This window comes from Pezoporus flaviventris, unplaced genomic scaffold, assembly GCF_033815535.1.
Source record: "Pezoporus flaviventris isolate CSIRO_AGI_PZ_B2104156 unplaced genomic scaffold, CSIRO_AGI_Pfla_v1 ptg000006l, whole genome shotgun sequence".
NCBI lineage: Eukaryota > Metazoa > Chordata > Aves > Psittaciformes > Psittacidae > Pezoporus > Pezoporus flaviventris.
The window spans coordinates 6,498,312-6,519,380 of NW_026892554.1; the positions used below are offsets into that span (position 1 = coordinate 6,498,312).

The window sequence follows — 21,069 nt, forward strand, 5'->3', positions numbered from 1 at the left end:
CCAGGAGAGGGCTCATTTCTGTCCTGAATTCTCGGAGAGTTGCACTTTATTTACCTGCAGCCAAACGAGAAAAATAAAAAGGGCTTGGGGGAAGAAAATGCAGGTGTTAAACTATTGGAGCGTCGCTGGGGAGGACGATGTGCAGCGACGGTACCAAGTGGGCTCTGTCACCCTTCCGTCCGCTGCACACCCCAGCAGCAGCGATGTGCACTACTGTGATTTCCCTTTGCTGGGATCTCTGCCTTTCCTCGGGCCCGGCTTTAGCCCCAGCTGGGTCTGTTACTGCCCTCTAATGAGCGAGAACCAGAACTGCACTTCTTTTTAGTTACTGTTCCTCGTTTGCAAAGCTGAAGGCCTCCTTGCCCCGGAGCTGGCGCCACAGAGATGCTGAGGCCATGGGGGAGACCGCCACCAAAACACACATTATTGGGTAAATGCATGAAAGGACACCCAGCACCAGGAATTTAAGACCCGAGCATCCCCGTCCTTCAGAGCCCTGAAGAACTGGGAGGTTCTAGAGCCAAACCCACTCCCTCTGCCAACACTTGCACCAGCTCACAAGAGCTTTAACAGACCCTAAGAAGTCAGCCATATAAAAAGTCATATAAAAGCTGCCCGGAGTACAGGGACCGAGGGGTTTCCCCTGCTTGCTGGTGACAGGAGGTCACCAATGGACCCTGCTCATCCACCTCTGCAAGAACACGTATCTCCTGTGCACACAAAGTGCTGAGGAAAGGGTATAGTGAGGCCTGGGTGAGCAAGCCCATGGGGGGCCCGAGGTCTCAGCACCCTGCTCCTCTGTGTGAGGCTCAGTGTGTTGTGGGGGACGTCTGGGAACAGCCGCAGCTGCTGAGCCGCGGGCACACAAAATGGCGCCCAGCCCGGCACCAGCGCCCCCTGGCACGCCCCAAAGCGCGGGTCGGGGCTCCTCAGCCGCCCCGTCCCCTCACGGTGGGTATGTGACAGGGCTGGGTCCTGCGCCCTGCAAACAATGGGCAATGGAGCCCCTCACGGGAGGTGCCCACGGCGGGAACCACGGCTCCAACCTGCGCAATAGGGACAGAGCCCGGCCCTACCCAGCACCAGGGATGGCCGCAGCGCTGCTGCACCACGTGCCTGTGAAGGAGACGCTGCTGTGGCACCGACCGGACCTGCCTGGCCCAGAGAAGGGGAAGTTGCACCGTGCCAAGGGCTCATTTCCTCACCGGCCGTGGCCAGGCCTCGGGTTCAGCTGTTTGCAGCGTGGTGCTGGGCTAAGCTCTGAGGGACACAGCCCATACCCTCACCTGCCCCTGCTCCTCGGCTCCTGCTCCTCCAGCTTTCCTGAGGGTACCGTGGGGATGAAAGAAGCCAGCTCTGAATGAAACACGGCACCTGCCTCCTCAGGTATTCACCTGCAGTGCTGTGGGCAGGGACACCCGGACCAGCTCCTGTCGTCCCTGTGCCTCCATCCAGCCGAGCCCCTCTCCCTGCTGCAGCCCCACAGCAGGAACCAGGTACTCTTTCCATTAGGAAATCCCCAGCTTTAGCCACCCAGACATGGCCATTCTGCATCAGCACTGGGATAAGGACACTGTGTATGGAGTGTCAAGAGCCAGAAGCTGGACTGAACTTACCTGTGCTGTTACCTCCAGCCCCAGTGCAGGAGCACTGCTCTAGCTGGCGCTGGGTGCGGTATCACTACTCACAGCCTGTGGTGACATGCCCACACATGCAGCACTGTCTTGCCTCCAGGGCCTGGCAGATGGCAGAGGGGATGAGCCCTGACTCTCTTAGAGGTGATGGAGCTTCTCCTCTGGCTCCCAGTCATGGTGGGACAGGACATCTGCCAAAAGCAAGAGGATGTACTCTGGGGCTACCGGAGGCTCCTGTATGGCCCCCAGGTGTGCTGCAACTCAAAAGGAGTCATTTAGAACAACCTTCCTCACCTTGAGACCAACCACCAAGTTCGTGATACCCTTGGACTGAATTAGGGTGAACACCAACCTCCCAGGTGTAGGTTGGTGTTCACAAGGCATGTCAGACATGGTAGGCTCAACAGTGATTATTTAACCAGATTAGGAAGTCCTTTGCCACATGTTTTTACTTAGATCTGATCAATATTCAATAAAAAGAGAGGAGAAGAGAGACAGAGAAAGGGAAGTTAAGAGATAACACCACTCATGGATGTAGCAACATCTTGCTGGTCCTCTTCACCCAGAGTATTGCCGGTGGTGGGAGCTCACCCTCTGACCTGGCTCCCCTGTCTTTTAGCATTCACATTCTTTGGGGCATTACTGATAACTCGCATTTGAAACCTGCTTTACTCTGATAATGATGCATGTGTTTTGGTGAACACGTGCCCAGTTCCACAGTTGGGTTCTGCAAGCGTCCTCTGGGTGGTTGTTGTCCTCATACCATGGTGTCTGCTATCTGACCCCATCTTTCATGCATACTCAGTCAGCTTGAGTTACCCAATAAAAATCCATTACATATCCTTCACAGTCCTGTGGAAGCTTATGAGCCTTGAACAAGGGGGCCATAGCGAACTTGTCTACACAATATCTAAAGTGAACAGACTTTCTTTGCTTTGTTTGTGGCTATTCTTACACCGTTTTCCATCATAGAATGCAAGTAGTGTCTGAGATAAGCTCAGTTTCCTGTTCTGACTTTCACACTGCTTTCTACAGACTGTAAGTGGTGTTCCAGACACACTCAGTTTCCTGGCTCTCACATTATGGAATATAAGCACTGACTGAGACAAGCTCAACTTCCGGACACTCAGAGGGGTTCCTGACACTCAGAGGGGGGGCTGTGAGGTGGGTCCATCCTTGGACTGCACCATGAGATCCTCTATGCCATGCATGGCAGAGTGGTAGGCCAGGTCCCCCCTGCAGGTGCGGGCGGTGCGGCGGGTGCAGTGCGCGTAGGCTCGCAGCGCCGTGCAGAACTCCGGTGCCTCCTCTGTGCCCACGTGGTGGGAGCCTGACGTGGCCGCCCAGAACTCAGAGTTGCACTTGAGGATCTTGCATGGGGATGTCACTGGAAGGACAACACAAGGAGGTCAATGCTTTGCACGCCTCATGTGGGACATCCCGCTCTACCCCCGGCAACACACGGGTGTCCCCCTCCCACAGCCCAAACTCATGACATCGGCTCTACCGCGCGATGGGGCCTCGCTCACCAGATGTGACCCTCTCACATGACCCAAGTCTCATGCATCAAAACCAAAGAAACCAACAGGATCTGCCCCAGTTTAAGCCAAGAAGGGAAAGAGCATCCAGCCATTGGATTAACGCTCCCGGGGGAAAACCAGAGTGTGGAAGAATGGAACATATTCATCAGCAGTGATAAGGATGATCGTTAATGTGGGGAGAGATGCAGTGGGGTTTTAATGCCTTTTTAGGGTTTGACATTCAAAGCTCTGTGCTGCATGAATCACTGTGAGCTGCGAGTAGACAGAGCTCTACCAAAACAAAAATCTAGATAAGCTAAACAGGTTGCACTTTCAAGCTCCCACTGGAAGGTATTTGCCCAGCCCTGTACCAGGCCTCCTTCCAGGAAGCTGGTATCCTACAGAACCCACCACCCAATGGAACAGGCAATGCCAATGCAGGACACATGCTCCCGCTCTCCCGAGGTCACCCCTGTCACTGAGGCACTGCACCGGAGTGGGTACCAGGATGTGCTGTTGGCCTGGGACATTTCCTAGTGAGCATCCTGTGGCCACCAAACGCACACCAGGGGCCTTGCAGATCACACAACCTGCATCCCAGTGCTCAGCCTTCGTTGGGACATTATATTACACATTGTTGAAGTAAGTGTTCAACCATATGCACAGATCTGACATGCTCAGCCTTTTGGGTGCCCGTTATTTCCCTTCTCGATGTGTCACTTGGATTTCATTTACCCAAATCATGCTCTTTCAAAAAAACAGCACAAAATCAACAATTCCTCTGATCTCCTGCAAATTCTCCAGCAAAGATAATTACTGGGAATTCATTTCATAAGCAAAAGCCAATTGTCCTGAGACTCTTGGGCGCATGTCACCCAGACCTGTTAACTTGAAAGCATTCACTGCTAAGAGATGTTGTTTAATATCCTCTTGGTTACTAACAGGTGGAAAGTATTTCATCACTCATATGGACAATGCTGCTTGGGCAGCCTCCAGCGACCCCGTTCACGTGGGGTTCTCAGGAGGGGTTGAAGCTTCCTCGGGATTGGGAACCCCCAATTTCCCCAAAAGCACAGGGGAAAAAGGACAAAGGATTTGCCAGGGGAAAAAAAATCCCCCTTTTTCCTATCTCCCCACCCCAAAACGCCCTCAACAGCAGCCCCCAACACGCTCCCAGCCCTGCGCATGGGGAGCACCGTCTCCGCCTGCGCCCCGCTCCCGCGGGCTCTGGATCACCTCGTTCTGCCAGTTCTTTGCACCTTATTTGACTGCTGACGGGAGAATCAAACAAAGCAGCAGCCACATCTCCTATCAAGTTCTTTCTTGCACCGTAAATCTCACAGCCCTAACGCTTTGCAACTCAACCGTTCCGAAAAGGGCGTTAAGCAACACAGAGGGGAGCAGCTCCAGAGCTTCTAGAAAACACACACACACACACAGGGAGTTCATCTTCCAGCTGCTGGGAAGTCCCCTGGGAGAAGCGGGGTGCGGAGGGACACCCCACTGCTAAGGGCAGAGCTGGAAAGGTTCTGCTTAAGATGCTGCACCTATGGTTATGCAAAAGAAAGGCAGGAGTGACTTGAGAATACATTACATTTTAAAAGGGAAAGTTTTACTGGGGGGGGGGGGGGTCGGGGGGGTCCCTCCCGTTTTCCAAAGCAGCAGGCACACCCGGGAAGGGGAGCACAAGGGAACCTGCCCGCCGCTGTCACAACAACCCTCCGCCGGGGGCTGCTTTCATTCCCACCATCTCCTTCCTTGCGCGATGAGACAAAGAAGATGAGGTCAAGGAAGAACCCGCACCGCGACTGCTTGGGAAAAACGGGGATTGGCGAGGGGGGAGGCACACACCGAACCTGAGCCCCGCTCGCTCGTTTGAAACATGTGGCAAAGCGCTGCAGAGAGGGAAGAGAAAGAGGCCCCGAGACAGGGGCCGGAGGCGGCTGTCCAAGGGCTGGAGAAACACGGGGGAAACGCTGCGAAATAAAGAGGCTGTTGCTTACCTGAAGGGAAGATGCAGAGAAAGACAAGGAGGATTTGGAAAAGTCCCAGGGCTGTGGATCCTGCCCCTCTCCCCATACCCATCCATCCAGCTCGAGCTTTAACCACTATCCTCTCCCTGGAAGAAGAGCTGGAAAACAAACAAAAAGAAGAGAAATGAGAAAAATAAAATAAATAAATAAATAAGTAAAATAAATCAATTTTAAAAAATGGGTAAAATAATCAAAGACTCACAGGGCATCGGGGGGAGATGCAGGAACCGGCGGCCCCAGCAGACTTTTACTCCTCCTCCTCTCTTTCCCCTCCCATCGCAAACCAGCCCACACCATCCATCCTCCCGCTGTGTGTCCTCCTCCCGCCGGAGCCTCCCGGGAAGGGGCGGAGGAACGCGGTGCTCTGGGCGGGAGCGAGAAGGGTTGATCCCGGCCGTGCCGTGCCCCGTCGTGTGCGGGTGTCACCGTTCACGGAGGATGCGGGAAGGGCTCTGTTGGTGCTGCCGCTTGTACCGCAGCTCGGGGGGGGGCTTCATCCACCCAACGGGGTTCTCAGCGCCTCTGTGCCCTCGGGCTGACCGGAGCGCTTTGGGTGCCCCCTGAATGAAGGAACTTGGGGCAAAAAGTCACTCTTAGAGTGAGGGGGAAACTGAGGCATGGAGACGGCAGGCAGCGGGGTTGCCGGAGCGATGCCGCAGCCCGTGGGACACTGACCCCCGGCACAAGGAGCTTTGCTGCTGCTCTGGGCTCCCCATGGGAGCGCTCGGGCTGAGCAGGGACACGGCGGCCACCGGCTGCTCCTCACGGGGGGTGCCTGGGAACAGCCCCAGCTGCCGAGCCGCGGGCACACAAAATGGCGCTCGGCCCAGGACCGGCGCCCTCTGGCGCGGCCTAAAACGAGGGTCGGGGCTCCTCGACAGCCCCGTCCCATCACAGGAGTGTGCAGCAGGGCTGGGTCCTACTCCCTGCGCCCTAGAACTGGTGGGCAGTGGTTTCAACCTGCGCAACAGGGACAGAGCCCGGCCCTACCCAGCACCAGGGATGGCCGCAGCGCTGCTGCACCACGTGCCTGTGGAGGAGACGCTGCTGTGGCACCGACCGGACCTGCCTGGCCCAGAGAAGGGGAAGTTGCACCGTGCCAAGGGCTCATTTCCTCACCGGCCGTGGCCAGGCCTCGGGTTCAGCTGTTTGCAGCGTGGTGCTGGGCTAAGCTCTGTGGGACACAGCCCATACCCTCACCTGCCCCTGCTCCTCGGCTCCTGCTCCTCCAGCTTTCCTGAGGGTACCGTGGGGATGAAAGGAGCCAGCTCTGAATGAAACACGGCACCTGCCTTCTCAGGTATTCACCTGCAGTGCTGTGGGCAGGGACACCCGGACCAGCTCCTGTCGTCCCTGTGCCTCCATCCAGCCGAGCCCCTCTCCCTGCTGCAGCCCCACAGCAACAGCCAGGACCTCTTTCCATTAGGAAACCAGTTTTTCAGGGCCATAGAACTCAGTGACATTTCACTGTTGGCTGCAGCTTGGCTCAGCTGCAGAGGCTGGGAAGGGCTGGACGCAGTGGCTACAGGTGTGAAAAGTGCTTTTTAGAATGAGCTCTTGTAACAGGGGGGAAATGGCTTCAAGCTTTGCACCATGTCTTGCCATGGGGGCATCACCAGGGATGGGTGGAAAGACTGAACCAAAGCAGCGCACAGGATGCCAGTGCATCCCGCCTGGAGAGAGGCACATCCTCCCGGGGCTGGGGACAGAGCAGAGAGCTCCATGGCTGCAGCAGGAGCAGCACTTCTTCTGGAGGATGGGGAATTCTCCCTGGACAGGGTCAAAAAGATCTTTACGTACCTGCAGAGATCCAGAAAAGACAGACGTTGGTTAAATACATAAACATTGGTGCCATCCCAGCGAAATGCTTGTGGAAATGGGCGAGGAAACGCATGGCTTCTCCTGATCATGTGGAAATTCCCATCCAAAGGGGTTTCCAAATCTCTGTCACCGCAGACTGGGAAGCTATTTAGAACAGCCAAGAACAACATGCTTATTCCTGCACTGTGAAAGCACCCATCACAGCATGCCCGGGGCTGTAGGGAAGGGTCCTGGGATCCCAAAACCGGCCTAAATACACTATGGACACCCCCCAGACTCACCAGGGACACATGATGAACACCACAGACCCCCTCAGACTCACCAGGGACACACCAGGAACACCACAGACCCCCTCAGACTCACCAGGGACACACCAGGAACACCACAGACCCCCTCAGACTCACCAGGGACACACCAGGAACACCACAGACCCCCTCAGACTCACCAGGGACACACCAGGAACACCACGGACCCCCCCAGACTCACCAGGAACACCACAGACCCCCCCCCCAGACTCACCAGGGACACACAAAGAACACCACGGACCCCCCAGACTCACCAGGGATGCACCAGGAACACCACAGACCCCCCCAGACTCACCAGGGATGCACCAGGAACACCACGGACCCCCCCAGACTCACCAGGGATGCACCAGGAACACCACGGACCCCCCCAGACTCACCAGGGATGCACCAGGAACACCATGGACCCCCCCAGACTCACCACACTGGCACTGTTCTGAAAATCTCCGTAACACTTTTTAATATACAAGAATCAAAAGTACAGCAGTTTTACAATGTAGGAAAATTTCATACATACTATATAAACAACATATTTACATCAGAAATCACTAGGACAGTGGGCATGGGGTTTTTTTTCTTCTTTCCCACAAATATAAATTAATATTAATTACTGTTTTTAGTCAACAAGTTTCAAAGTCCGTGTTTTTTTACAGTAAGAGTCCTTTCTCTCCCAGGAGGGGAGGCAGAGGTTTGGAGGAAATGGGTGAAAGCACAACAGTATTTTTGTGGGGGTCATTTGAACCGTTCACAGAAGGACTGTCAGAACACTGCAGTATCCGTCCTGTCAGGCACCGCATCGCCTGCACCTGCAGCAGGTTTCAGTCTGCAGGACTTCCATGGTGTGAATGACACAAACTTTACACCATTTCCAAAGGAGTCAGGCTGAAAAACTCTTGGTTTATAAAATAAAACCCCAGCAAATTGCTACTTTTTCCTGCCAAGAGGGAATCTCGCAGCTGGTTCCCAAGGAAAAGCTGTACCAGATGTTGCTACAAACCGCAGTGAAGTTTATGGCTGTGGACCTGTCCCCTCCAATCCCACTCACATCCAAGTGACTGCGCCTGGTTATGGTCCCTGTGCTGAGAGGACATAAAATGCATGTGCGTGCTCAGAGAGGACTTTCTCCCAAATCTAGTTCTCCATCTTCACTGGAACAGGTTGCCCAAAGAAGCTGTGGCTGCCCCAGACTGTGAGACTGCAGTATCAGGCTAAGGTGACAGCAGGGACAGCTCTTTGGCGGATATGGGAAAAGCTTTTGCTGTTGCACAAGAAGAAAACCCCAGCCAACCTCATACCCTGAACCCGGGCTGAGCAAGAAAACCCCCACATCCGCACACAGAAAATGCCTCTTGCTGGGGTTCAAAGTTTTCCTCCACCAACTGGAACACTGGTCTGGCCAGCACTGCCTTCTGCTACAAGTGTATGGCACGAGCTTTCCATCACAATAGCACCGCTAGGTGACCAAAAAGAGCAACTCTCTTTGCTCCTCTGAGGCTTCCTCCATTTTCACATGAAAAGGTAATACCTCTGAAAAGGACGGACCTCTTCGTTGAATACCACAGCAAGTGCCTGCAATCACAGCTTCGTGAGGAACGCCACTATCTCACACCTCCCCTCGCCCCACAGCTCCAAAGGGGGACTGTGGAAGGCTTCAGCTTCTGCACAGCTCAACACTAGTGTAACACTACTATCGCAGGGCAGGGCGCTCGCTAAGCAAGCAAAGCTGCCCTGCAGTTGGTGGAAATCTTGCAAAATAAAAACATCAAAAAGGGGAGCAAAACACTTCCCGTGTGTCCCGTTAAACCAGCGGGCTCGGGAAGGAGCGACAGCAGCAGGTTTCGAGGGATGCATGGCATGGAATGGGACACGGGGGTGTTAGTGTTGGTTTGTGTGTGCCTGCCAAGGCACTGCCTGGAGTCAGGAAGCCAGCCCTGAACACCATCTCCCCTCACTGTCTGGGGGAAAGGACATCACAGCTTATTAGGGTCAGATACTGGCACCTCAATAGGAGGTCAAGCTTCTGTCCCCCAGCAAAAAGAGTCTGGAACAGCCTGGTCTTTAACACTGAGCTCCAGGAGATGATGCACCACGCTCTGGGCAGCCCGGCTGCTGGGGAGCTTTGTGACTGGTCTCCAGGATGTGACTCTATGGAAAAAGGCCTAGGACCTGAAAAATCACCACCACCACAGCTACTTCTGGCCAGCAGCCTGTGCACAGCTCCCGTCATCACACCCGTCTCCAGGCTGAACAGGGTTCTGCACCAGACACTGAGGCTCCAATACTTGGAGGGGTGTTTGCTCTAAGTGCACTGAGCTGGGCTGCAGACTCCTCTCTTCCCTCTGCCATGCTGGGCTCTTAAGACATTTGCTCCAAGGGTATTTTAAGGACCCCAGTCCTGAATTCCTCATTCTCTCCCTGCTCAGTTAGGTGCTGTCTTTCAGTGCAGCAGTTACTGCTGACAGCAGCCCACTGCACTTCTACTAAACTCTACTCCACCATCCCTCTTCCTTCAGTTGCAGCAGAGGTTTCTGATCACTGTTTGGTGAAGTACCGAGAAATGACTTGCCCAAAGCCTAGAACACTTCAGTGGCAGGGAGATGAGGAGCCTCAAGATGCCCAGAGCCGTCTTTTGACCTTGCAGCACCTGGACCATCCCAGTTGCCCATGTCAGAAGAGGAGTTTTGTTATGAATTCCTGAGCTCTGCCCAGTGGGAAATACTGTTCTCACCTGATTTACTTCCTACCAGTTACAAGTTAATAAGCTTTTGCTAAGAAAGTCTGTTTTTTTTCCCACATAGCCCAAAGCCTCTGGAGTCAAGATTTGCCAGTTGTAGCCCTAGAGATGGCAGGTCAGCCCCACCTCTTTAGTTGCAGGAGACACAACAGCAGTCAAAGCAGAGCCAGTTCCTTGAAATGGATAGGGACATGGAAATGGTAATACGGCCAGGAAAGCTACGGATTGTCACCAGCATGGCTCCAACTCCTTTGGAGTCACTCTGCAGGGACAGCATGTCCCTCTTTCAACCAAGCTTGGCTGCTGAGGGACTCTTCTGCCCCTCTTTGAATATACCCTCCCCACTGCCCTATGCTGGTTTCACACAGAGCCCATCCCAGCCAGTTTATCCCCAGTCCCAAAGCAGCATCTGTCAGGTAACACAAGCACAGTCCTTAAGCAGCATCGATCTGCCTTCTTGGTTTGGGAAAACACTGGCTGGGGAAAAATCCCTTGGGTCCATCAGACTGGGGAAAACAAAACCAAACTGAATGAGGCAGCAAAGGCTGGTTCCAACGTTCAACAGTGGAAGAGGGGAAAGGAAATTGAGAGTTAAACACTGACGGGACAATTCCCTTGGATCCATTGGACTGGGGAGAACAAAACCAAAACAAGGAATGAGGCAGCAAGGCTGGTTTCAACGTCCAATAACAAAAGAGAAGAAAGGAAATGGGAATTTAAACTGGAACAAAGAATGAAGGGGAAAATGAGGGGAAAAATGAGGGAAAAAATGAGGGGAAAAAAAATCTTCCTCTACCTAATCCCCCAAATTTCCTCCCTGACCAGGAAGATGATAGCAGCATGTTCAAAGTTTCTGGTTGTTGTCTTGGAGAAAGCAGTAGTTGTTGCATCAAACCAAGTATTTCAGATGTCTGCCTTCTCCCTCTCAGTCACTTTATGTTTTCCGAATGTTCCAGTTATAATCTGGATTGGTCTTCTGTTCTAATGACCTATCCAGAGGTGACTTGGGATCGAGGGGGGATTTCTGAGAGGGGGGTGAGCGAGGGTCCGACACTCCAGCATGAGGTGGAGGGAGAGGCTGTTTGTAATCTCCCGATTTGTCTGTGTGGAAGGACCGGTAGTGGTCCGAAGGTCCTTGGCCATGGTATCCCATGGGTGGCCTGTGGTCAGACATCCGCCTGAAATCCTGCTGGTGGTAGTTCTGAGGCCTGAACTCATCAGATCGTCGACGCTTGGAATCGTGGTGGTGCCTGCAGAAAGAGAACGAGATGAATGGAGAGCGGTTCCCTAAGGAAAGCCTGGCCATCGCAGTGCTTCCCTGCACGTTCCTCCCAGCCTTTCCAAGAGGAAAGGGAATAATTACCTGTCGTAATAATCTCGATGGCCTCGGTGGTCTCTGTCACTGTTGTACTGTTCGTATGGCCTCTTGCGGGACAGGTTATTGGGTCTGTAGCTCCCAGAGCTCCGGTGGGGCTCTCCACGAGACCGCCGATCCCCGTAGTGGTGATCCTTGTACCAGTGCTGCTCGTACTGGTGATGCCGCTCCCCGCCCCACATCTGGTTGCTGTTGCCACCGTAGTTGAACTTCCGATCCCTCTGCCATTCCCCTCGGTCTGCAATGAGGAAAGCACCACTAAGTGTCTTCCATGCTCTAGTTTAATGTGCTGAATTCTCAAAGAAATGGTAACCTGACCAGGTCCCAGAAGACTTTGTGTCCGAGAGCAAAGAGCCATTAGGTTACAAGGCATGATTTCTCCTGGCTTGCAGCACTCACCCGTGTTGCTGAAATGTCTCTTGTTTGGATGGCCATAGTTGTCCCGCGGGTGCCCGTGCATCTGCTGCTGGGCGTGGGAAGGGGGCAAGTGGATCTTCTGGGAATGAGGGTTGTGAGGCACGTGAGACTGGGACATCACAGAGTCGCGGCTGGAGCCTGAAGGCTCTGGGCGGAACGGCTTCTTCATGCTGGACATGTCCTCCTTCTTCTTCTGCTCCTGCAGGGTGGAAGAGAATGTTACAGCTCCACTGCTCCTTCACCAAAGGATTCGGACTATGTGAGCAATGGCCTTGCCTGTCAGGCTCTGGAATGTTCTTCAGAGTCCCCATGCTGTGGGCCACCCACCTCTTTGAGCATTTGGAGAACCAGCTGTGCCCAAGCATGGTATAAATGGCAATGGCACAAATGTAATGGAGGACAGGGACAATGTAGCCCCACACGGCCCCCCTTCTACATCCTGTCTCTAAAGGGCTGTTCACTCTCAAGGTCAACCCAACACAACGTGCCACACCAAGTAATGATTTCTCTTGGTCAGAAAGCCAGAACAAAGTGACCAGTGCTGTCAGGTGACGGGAGAAATGCCACGCAACAGGTGGCAAATGCAGCCAGACTGATGAGATGTTAAGAAAATCACAGACTGTCAATAACAACAAAGCAAACCCATGAAAGAAGCGACACTCCAAGTGTGACAACTCTTAAGGGAAGCAACCAAAGGGAAGGCACTTCAGGTCTCACCTCTTCTTCCTGTGATCTTTTCTTATGAGCCATCTTGTAGAGTTTGTGCAGTTTTCTGGCATCAAATTCTGTGAATTTTGACACAAATATCCACAGGTTCCTAGAAGGACATGAACGTTTTCTGTTAGATGCTACATCAGCAGTTTAAGTGCCAATTGCTTTCAAGCCAACATCAAATCGGTTCTACCCTCCCTGGAAAACAATCTCAACCCAGCTCAGGACAGGATGAGCAGGAGAGTTGAAACCACGTTCTTCAGAGCAAAATAAAGAGGCATGCATTGGTTTATTTAAAGTAGCTCTGAAGTCAAGTTTAGCTGAAACCAGCACAGAGAGAACAGCCATGGACTGAGTGGGCCAGAGGACACAAGATTCCACTTGTTCAATAAGAGGCAAATGGCGAACTCATCCACATAAAACCTAGCAGCCTTTGAGGACCCTTCTTAAATATCACAGACCAGCCAAGCAAGAAAACAAAACGACCCCTCACCTTCTCCATAACTTGATATGGTCCTGGTCAGTGTAGGCTTTAAGGCACTCAGAGATGCGGTCCCCAATTTTTAGGAGGCAGCTGCGTGTGTGCTCCAGCTGCTCTTGAACCGTCAGTCCCTTATCAGGCTTATCAAGTTGCTTCAGTGCTTTTTTGACTGGTCTCATCCTTTCCTTGCACTTCAAAAAGTGAGAGAGCAGAAGGTGACTCCTTTGGCACAGGGCTCTACACTGCTCCCTTGTTCATCAGACAGAGCAGGAAGAAGTGCTCTCATGAGCATGAGATACAAGCTTTATCTGACCATTAGGCAAGGAGCAATCAGAATCACTGAATAGTTTGGGTTGGAAAGGAAGTGCCATTTACAGCAGCTGCTAGTAGGCACAGAGGAGGCTGGTGGATAACACATGCACAAAGTTCCACCATGCTCTCACATCAGCCAGAGGACATCACTGTGGGACACTAGGACAGGCCTCACACCCTGACACCTAAAACGCACCCTTGGATAACATGGAAGCAAACCCTGGCTGCCTGGCTGGGCTCTGCCACTGCCCTCCCATCTCCCAAGGAAAATACTCACTATACTGAATGTTTCTTGGTCCAGATCATCATCTTCCTCTTCCCCGATGGGAATCGGTTCACTCCCTGCAGTAATGTGGACAGGACCTTGTGATCTCTTCCCTTTATTTCCTGATTTGGCTTCACCACCTTTAGGCTTTACAAGGACAAATTACATCACATGAGGAGCCAGATCCCAAGTGATCCAACTAAGAACCTCTGCACTGTTACTGGCAGTGGTTAAAGCCCAGGCACTGCTCCTACAACTTTTCTCCCAAGATCCCCAACTGTTTAGCTGCAGTGCTTCTAATTTATAATCCTTGTGGGAGTAGAGACAAGTCAAAGACAACATTTTGGACATGAATAAGATATTCATACTCATGAAGAGAAAACCAACATTGAAGACCTGGAAGAGAGCTTAAGCTAAAGAATATATATCCCTTGCAAAGGACAGAGCTCAGAGTAGTCTCATGTCTATGAGGGTCTTAAGCTTCATGTGATGTTACTAGCCCTCACACCCTCTGGAAAGCAACCTCAAATCATGGGCTGTTAAGAGTAAACTTTGATCATAACAAGAATCTCTGGAAAGCAAACTTTCCCCTGTATAAGTAACCAAACTTCTTGCTTTGCTCTTATGACCTCAGTGTCAAAACATAGTGGGCAGGGTGTACATACCTGTTCCTTGGACAGGTACTTCAGGTCATTATTACAAAAGCCCTTCCAGTTTGAACCCAGCCTCAGGGCACTTGTATCCAAAATTCAAGGGACATTTTAGTCCACAACATCCCACTGATGTTGAAACACTCATTCTGGTGAGTCCTGAACAGTGACAAGGCCAACTTAGTCTTGATGGTGTGGGCATTTGGGATATTTGGGGTGAGCTTAGATTAAAGGGGAATACAGGCAAGGAGCTGCCAACCCTGTGATAAATCACAGCTGAGCAGAACTTTGATCTGAGTGCTCCTGGCTCTTCCTCCTTTCTTCCTTAACATCATCTGTTTGGCCATATTGCTCTCATAGGCCCAGCTGTACATGAAAGGCAGTCTGACAAAATCTCTTCCTTTTTGCTCACAATGCATCAAGCTTTGGGATATATTCCCCTTTTCTACTTTTTATTGCAATTCTTCACAATAAGAATTCAGGAGGGCTGAAAAAGGGATAATGCCTCACCCCTCAGTGCTTCATTGATGTCTCTTCACACAAGCTTTTAATGAATCATAAGCTTCATAGCTTGCCCTTCTGCTCAGAAATCTTCCTAGCTCTTAAACTGCTCCCCAGAGCACCACATACCTTCTCTTTCTTGTCTTTTGTCTTCTTTTTCTCTTTATCGCTTTCCTTTTCCTTCTTAGTGGTTGTCTGTTTTTCCTTGTTCTCTTTGTTCTCTTTCTTCTTCTGTTTCTTTTTCACTGGGCAATTTTCCAAGCCATCCTCCTAGAAAATCAGGACAAAGTTGGAGGCCCTCACCTCACATACGCTTTCTTCCGTAAAGCTTCCATCCTTGAAACAGGCAATTTTTGAGGTCCATCCAAATTTGCCCTCACACCTCTTTAGCCAAGACAGCAAGCCCTGCTGAACCAGCTGCAACCCTTGACTAAAGGATATACAAAATAGATGAGCCCGAATCTGTAACTAGCTGGCACACTGTAGATAAGCACTGCTTCCCTCTGCCAGCTCTGCTCAAGAACACTCAGGCCCTAAGGTAGATACTGATCAGCACATGAACAAAAAGTCACAGACTACAAGCCAAACCACTCAAAGACAGAAGGTTTTCTAAGCAACAGCACGACCTTGGTAAACTCCAGCTTCACCACTGACTGATGTACTGAAAAGGAGAGGAAAAGAATTCTTCTTTCTCTCCTTTATAAGGGCAACAGACTTTGTCCTGAGACAACCTTTCCTCCTAGTCAAGACGTGGATCCACTCTAGGATCCCACAAAACAAAGCACTAAAAGAGTGGGTGGGAAAGGTCCTTCTTTCACCCCCACAGCTGTAAATATGTTTTTGTGTTTGCCAGTCTCCTGCAATAACAACACACCTTAAGGAAACCTGGAAAAACCACTACCCACCAAGTTGACTCACCTTGACTTCACCTTCTTCTGACTGGTTGTCTGAGTGCCGAGGAGAGAGGAGTTCATTCCCATGCTCATCTTTGACTTTGGGAGCCTTGTTCTCTTTCTTTACTCGTGGTTTCCTCTTCTTTAGCTTACCCTGGGGAAAACACAGAACAAGTCAGGGCAGGCGAATAGCCACAGCTACTTCCTGGGGACATACCCCATCTCCTGAACATCTTACAGACAGCTGCAGGACCTGCAGGGCAGCAGGAAGCTTCGTGAGCCCATGTCATTCAGTTAAATGTAACAGTTCTCATTTCAGTATTGCAGTGCAACCAGATAACAGACAAGCCCGTATTCTTGCACGTAAGTGATGTTCAGTGACCTGAAGACACACTCTGTCTCCCACCACCAGCCACCCAGTCATCCCGAAATCCCCAGAACCAAGCAGCTGCATTTCACCTCTTCCCCATCTTTCATGTTTTCCTTCTTGTCCAGATCTTTCTTCAGCAGTTTCAGTAGATAATCAACTCGGGTCTGGAGCTGTTTTCCCTGAGGTTTCTTATCTGTCTCAACAGGTAGGATCTTTGATAGAAAACAGAAAAATATATAGCCAAACACACCTAGAAAACCTTAACAAGAGATACACATTAGCAACAGTCCTTCCAGGCCCAGCAAAGGGTCAGAGATGCTGCATCTTCTGAGAGAACAAGAAGGTTCAAGCATTTCTCACACCTCTCACACAGACTCTCCCTGTCTAGCCAAAACCAAAGCTCCTAGTGAGCAAGCCAGCATCCCTCCCTTGGCCTTTTGCAGAAGTGAAAGGAGCCCAAGGCATCTCTCTAGATTCTCTATGATCTTTCTTGTAAGTATTCAAAGGAAGAAAAAAAAAACACAACATGTTTGCAAAGTGTATTTAGTTTGCAAAACTGAGTCCGCTCCCCTTGACACATCAGATTTGTCTGTGGCAGCCTTGTCACAGCGGGCTGGTCCCCTCTGGTAACCAGAGACATTGCTACAGCAATGACAGAGATGCAGCAAACAAAGCTGCAAGGTGCCACTCTGTGGATGAACTGTCTCAGGCTGCCAGCCAGGTTACCCTCATGCTTCATTGGAATTTGGGTGGCACGGCTCAGACAACTGTTTCCATTGCAAAATGCCTTTCTGAACTTGATGTAGAAAGGCTCCCAGCCACAGGTTGATCTATGCTATTTTACAGCCCATCAAATAACACAACTCTGCTTTCCATCAAGCAACATTCCATGGAGGTCACTGCTTTCCTCATTATTATTAATTGTTATTTTTTGAAGGGTTACAAACAGAAAAATCTGTTTCTGGAGTAAATCAGACATGTTCTCTATGAACAACGGACCCAATGCAAGCACCAAGCAAAACCACCTACCTTATCAGACAGCTTCAATTCCGGATCTGTTTTAATTAGTTCCCAGTTTCCATAGCCATGCTCATAAATTCCCACTAACAACCGAGAATCCTCTTCCACTCCCCAGTCGACATCAAAATGGGCTGCTTTGACCCGACATGTCAGACGGTACCTGAAAGCATTTCAGACATGAGCTGATTCTAATGCTCTGGGAGATAAAGCAAATCCACAGAGCTTGGTTACTCCCTCTTCCCACTACAAAGTCCAGATTCCTGAGCCTCTTTCTGCATTGCCTGCTTAGCCAAACTCACTTCTTCCTTTCCTCTGGGTCCGCAGGAATGGATTTATGCAGCATTTCAAACTCCTCTTCATGCTGGATGATGGATTTCACATTGACTTGGACACCGGAAATCTTCATAGTAGGACCTCTTCTTTTCCCAGGCCCTTTCCCTGTTCAACAACAGAACACAGCAACTAAGGAACTCTTGTAGGAAGAGGTGCTTCTGTAAAAATGTCTAAGCACACAGAGACCAAGACCTTGCCCTCAACCTCTTCTTTAAACAGCAGGCCCAAGGTAAGTTTTCTGTCACTAACTCCCTTAGATCTACAATCCAGACACCTCCATGGTCATCTTAAAAACACATCTAAGGACACTGGAGCTGTTGCTTCAGTAGTTTTGCTCAGCTGCAGCAGGCAGACCCCCAGCAGGAAATCCAGCCCAGACCCCTCTATCTCCAAATCAACAGCACAGAACAGGCATACACAGAGCAGTTAATGATGAACTCATGTTCATCATCATCATCATCAGTTGATGATTAGCACTCTGGGAAGTGCTAATTGTGGATCCTGCTTTACCGTGGAGCACACAGCATGTTTGTCTCCCAGTCCAGGGGCAGTTAAAATATGCCTTGTGGGCCAGCATTAAACTGATTACTTCAGCCTCTCCCAGAAAACCTCGTATTTAGCAGAAGCCAACAGACCCAAATGCAACGTCCCAGGCTGAGCAGAAGACTCAGGGGCTTCTCTCCACTGCTGAGATGGAGATGTGCGCTTGTTCTTTCCTTTTAAATTGCACTGTGGCATGCTTCCCTGCCCAGCAAGGGCATAGTTTTCTCCCCAGCTCCATGCAACTCCCCCAAAACCATCCCAACAGCAGCACACAACCCTCTTGCTTACCTTCACCTGGATTTTCTTTCAGTTGCTCCTCATATTCTTGCATTGCTGACACACAGCTATTGTGGATGAGTTCCCCTAACCTTTTTAGATCAGCCACAGACTTATCCACCAGCTCAGCATCCCGGGCAATACACTCCAGCCTGGAAAAGGGGAAAAAAAAGGTTTGTATGTGATAAAGCATACCTCCTCCCTGCCACTTCCTGAGCAAGTGTTTCATAGCTTTTAGCAGTCAGTGCTGTGAAACCTGCACAAGTCAAGGTTGTGCAGGAAACGACACAGTTTTAGTCTATTTTTCAGGTCTCTCAGCTGCAGTACAGAGCAGATGTAGTACAGCTGATCCAACCCTTTGGATTTTCTAGTATTCAGGCAAAGGTGAGAACTGTCTATCTTGGGCACAATAGGCACCTTCTGTGACTGTATAGTGTTCCTTTAGCTTTCTCATTTCCATATTAACTCCATTTGATGGTCAAAAGCTGCCATCTGCTGTTTGCCTGGCTGAAGTTAGTCACAGCAAGCAACAGCCCATTTGCCAGCCTTGTGTTTCACAACAGAAAAGTACAACCAGCTGAAAACCCAGTCATTTCTCATACAACACATGCAGAGATCCCTGCCTCAGGTCTGAGACCTCAGCAAGGGCTACAGCTTTCCAGAGCCAGCACACATACCCATCTCCCTTTCTTCCTCACACTGCATCATATCACCCAATCTATGCAGACCCTTGCTCAAGGACAGTGTGTGCCTCTCCTTGCTTCCCTTCAAGAGGGATACAGCAGCCAAAAAAAGATGCTCCAAATTCAGTCTTGAAGCTAACATGCATGGCAAAAGCTTGCCAAGCATTTTGGGCAGCATTTGCTGTTCAGATAGCTGCTCCCTCTCCTTTCTAGGCAGAGTGGAAATGCCCAAAGGCCCAGGCTCTGCCAGCAGGATGATGCTGTGTACAGCCTGGCGCCACTACTGTTCTGGCTGGGTTTTGGCCAGCATTCATCAGTGCTCATCAACTAAGACATGAGGGACTGTATGGCAGGGATGGGGTTACTGACATATGACAGCAAGGCTTTGTGCTGCCCATGGAGGTTGTATCTAACACTCGTAACAATGTGTTTATGGCTGTGCTTTGAAATCCAACATCCCCGCACCATTACCCCTCTAGAGCTGGGCTAGGCTGGGACTCACCGTTCAAGAGGCAATCCAAACTTCTTGTAAGCCTTGATAAACCTAGGCAAAAACCAAAACAAACAGGAACTAAACCAGCTGCCATAAAAAGCGGGTCCAATATCAAACACTTGAATATATTAATTACAGCCTGCCACATAATCAACCTTGCATTCCACACTGATCAGCTAAGCACCTTTCAGCACCAGGAAGCCTAATTCATTAGTCCCCACAAAGAGTTATATGACCTCAGCTGCAGAAGAACACAACATTATTGTGAATGTTGAATGTTTGACAGATGAGCGGAAGAAAAAAGAGGAGAGGCATAACCACAGTGTAAAAACAACTCAAGGAAAGCACTGGCTCACACCAGGATGGTAATTATTAACTTCACTTTTCCAAGGAGAAAAAAGAGCCATTAAATCAATGTCATTAGCAATTGTAATGCTCTACCCATCACACAAGAGCCAGATGTGGTGCAATCCATCACAGAGGTTTACAGACAATGATTGCTATTTAGTTTTAGGTCTTATTTTTATGGTGAAAATCACTGCCATGGCTAACAACTTTAGGGCAAAAGTCAGATACCACTGATACAACTGAACAAGTGCCTTGTGCTGGGATTAGACCCAAAGGCTTCAACTACAGATTATTTTTCAAATGAGGTTTTTTTTTCCCTTTTTTCCATCTTGCGCTCTTTCAGCCTCTTTCTGCTGCACCACAGTAACCTACATGGCTGTTAGCTTTGACACCACAACACCTCCTTCCTGTTCTATGTTTTCAGGCTGGGTATGGAGCAGCTACCACAATCCAGGAAGTCTGATCATCTCCCGCTTAAAAATACATCAGCTCAGAGATGGAGAGTTATGGAAGACTCAAAGATCTTTGGGAAAGGCTTGGGTATTAAAAAATATGAGAAGAAAATAATTTAGCCATCAGCTGACTCAGGGACTGATGGTGCAGAAGAGGACATACAACCACTGGGATCAGCAGGACCAGTGCTTCTCACAGGGGCACTTTCACTTAAAGCTTAAATCAGCAGGACTACTGCCAGAAAAACATCAGGAGTGCCAGAGTCCTTGGATTCTCCAGCTCTGTATCTCATGGCACCTCACGTGCAGTACGGAATTAGCTCAATCCACTTGGCCCAAGAATGGCAGTTACAACAAGGATTAATTTAGCAAGGTACCAGCTCCACTGTAGCCTAAGGACAGCCCAGTCCATTTTGCACAGACCTGAATGTTAAGGTCATCAGCTGGAGCAAACTGAACTATACAAAGGTGCAGAAGCTGGCCCAGTGTACCAGCCCCTCCTAAACCACTGACACGCTTAGAGGTGAACCATTCCTGGATTAATCTGGGAATCCCATCCACCTGCATGGGATTTCTGTATTTATTTCCTGAACTGTCTGTTGTGCCCAGCACTGACCTCCTGATTTCAGCATCAGTAAATCCTTCCACAGTGTCTTTTCTAACACTCCGAGGACGTCCCCTGCGCTTTGGTCTCTTCTCATCATCAGTATCGTCAGTCTCGCTTTCTGATCCAGATGATCTCTGAAGCCTTCTCTTCGTTTCTGCATCTGATTCACTGTCATTTGTCTGAGCCTGTATGTGCCAGGACAACAGCACTACAGTTAACAACTGTAATCTGCTAACCTTTTCTGTCCCTCTCATGCACTGGCACTTTTGCATGTTCAGTTGCAAAACACCTCAGC

At 50.4% G+C, this 21,069-nt stretch overlaps 2 protein-coding genes across 15 annotated transcripts in view; both read right to left on the minus strand.

Moving 5' to 3' along the window:
- Positions 1 to 2,774: 2,774 nt before the first annotated feature.
- LOC133265673 (repulsive guidance molecule A-like) lies at positions 2,775 to 7,268 on the minus strand. Of its 3 annotated transcripts, none has more exons than XM_061446396.1 (3): positions 6,988 to 7,268; positions 5,158 to 5,273; positions 2,775 to 3,021 (listed from the first exon to the last, which is right to left on the minus strand). In XM_061446396.1, exons 1-3 carry the CDS (start codon positions 7,176 to 7,178, stop codon positions 2,780 to 2,782), a joined length of 549 nt encoding a protein of 182 aa, XP_061302380.1. In that variant the 5' UTR covers positions 7,179 to 7,268; the 3' UTR covers positions 2,775 to 2,779. The 3 variants fall into 3 exon arrangements, with proteins under 3 accessions (XP_061302380.1, XP_061302381.1, XP_061302383.1); XM_061446397.1 differs by lacking the exon at positions 6,988 to 7,268 and adding an exon at positions 5,390 to 5,488; XM_061446399.1 differs by lacking the exon at positions 6,988 to 7,268 and adding an exon at positions 5,386 to 5,477.
- Positions 7,269 to 9,775: 2,507 nt separating this feature from the next.
- Positions 9,776 to 21,069, minus strand: part of CHD2 (chromodomain helicase DNA binding protein 2) — a 65,167-nt gene continuing 53,873 nt past the window's right edge. For all 12 annotated transcript variants that reach the window (XM_061446722.1, XM_061446727.1, XM_061446724.1 and 9 more), the window contains 14 exons: positions 20,784 to 20,959; positions 19,377 to 19,418; positions 18,204 to 18,343; positions 17,339 to 17,477; positions 17,049 to 17,199; positions 16,109 to 16,231; positions 15,675 to 15,803; positions 14,886 to 15,026; positions 13,618 to 13,752; positions 13,041 to 13,219; positions 12,554 to 12,653; positions 11,819 to 12,035; positions 11,408 to 11,657; positions 9,776 to 11,294 (listed from right to left, as the gene is read on the minus strand). In XM_061446722.1, the coding sequence (XP_061302706.1) occupies positions 10,979 to 11,294; positions 11,408 to 11,657; positions 11,819 to 12,035; positions 12,554 to 12,653; positions 13,041 to 13,219; positions 13,618 to 13,752; positions 14,886 to 15,026; positions 15,675 to 15,803; positions 16,109 to 16,231; positions 17,049 to 17,199; positions 17,339 to 17,477; positions 18,204 to 18,343; positions 19,377 to 19,418; positions 20,784 to 20,959 (2,238 nt within the window). In that variant the 3' untranslated portion in view covers positions 9,776 to 10,978. The remainder of the gene's footprint in view (positions 11,295 to 11,407; positions 11,658 to 11,818; positions 12,036 to 12,553; positions 12,654 to 13,040; positions 13,220 to 13,617; positions 13,753 to 14,885; positions 15,027 to 15,674; positions 15,804 to 16,108; positions 16,232 to 17,048; positions 17,200 to 17,338; positions 17,478 to 18,203; positions 18,344 to 19,376; positions 19,419 to 20,783; positions 20,960 to 21,069) is intronic.

Bases quoted from the DNA above. Each gene is read 5' to 3' on its own strand.
- LOC133265673 (XM_061446396.1), bottom strand. From the start codon at position 7,178: ATGTTGTTCTTGGCTGTTCTAAATAGCTTCCCAGTCTGCGGTGACAGA. The intron at 5,274-6,987 runs GTACGTAAAGAT...CTCTTCTTCCAG, and splicing joins TCTTTTCTGGATCTCTGCAG to GGAGAGGATAGTGGTTAAAG. The intron at 3,022-5,157 runs GTAAGCAACAGC...TTGTCCTTCCAG, and splicing joins TCTCTGCATCTTCCCTTCAG to TGACATCCCCATGCAAGATC.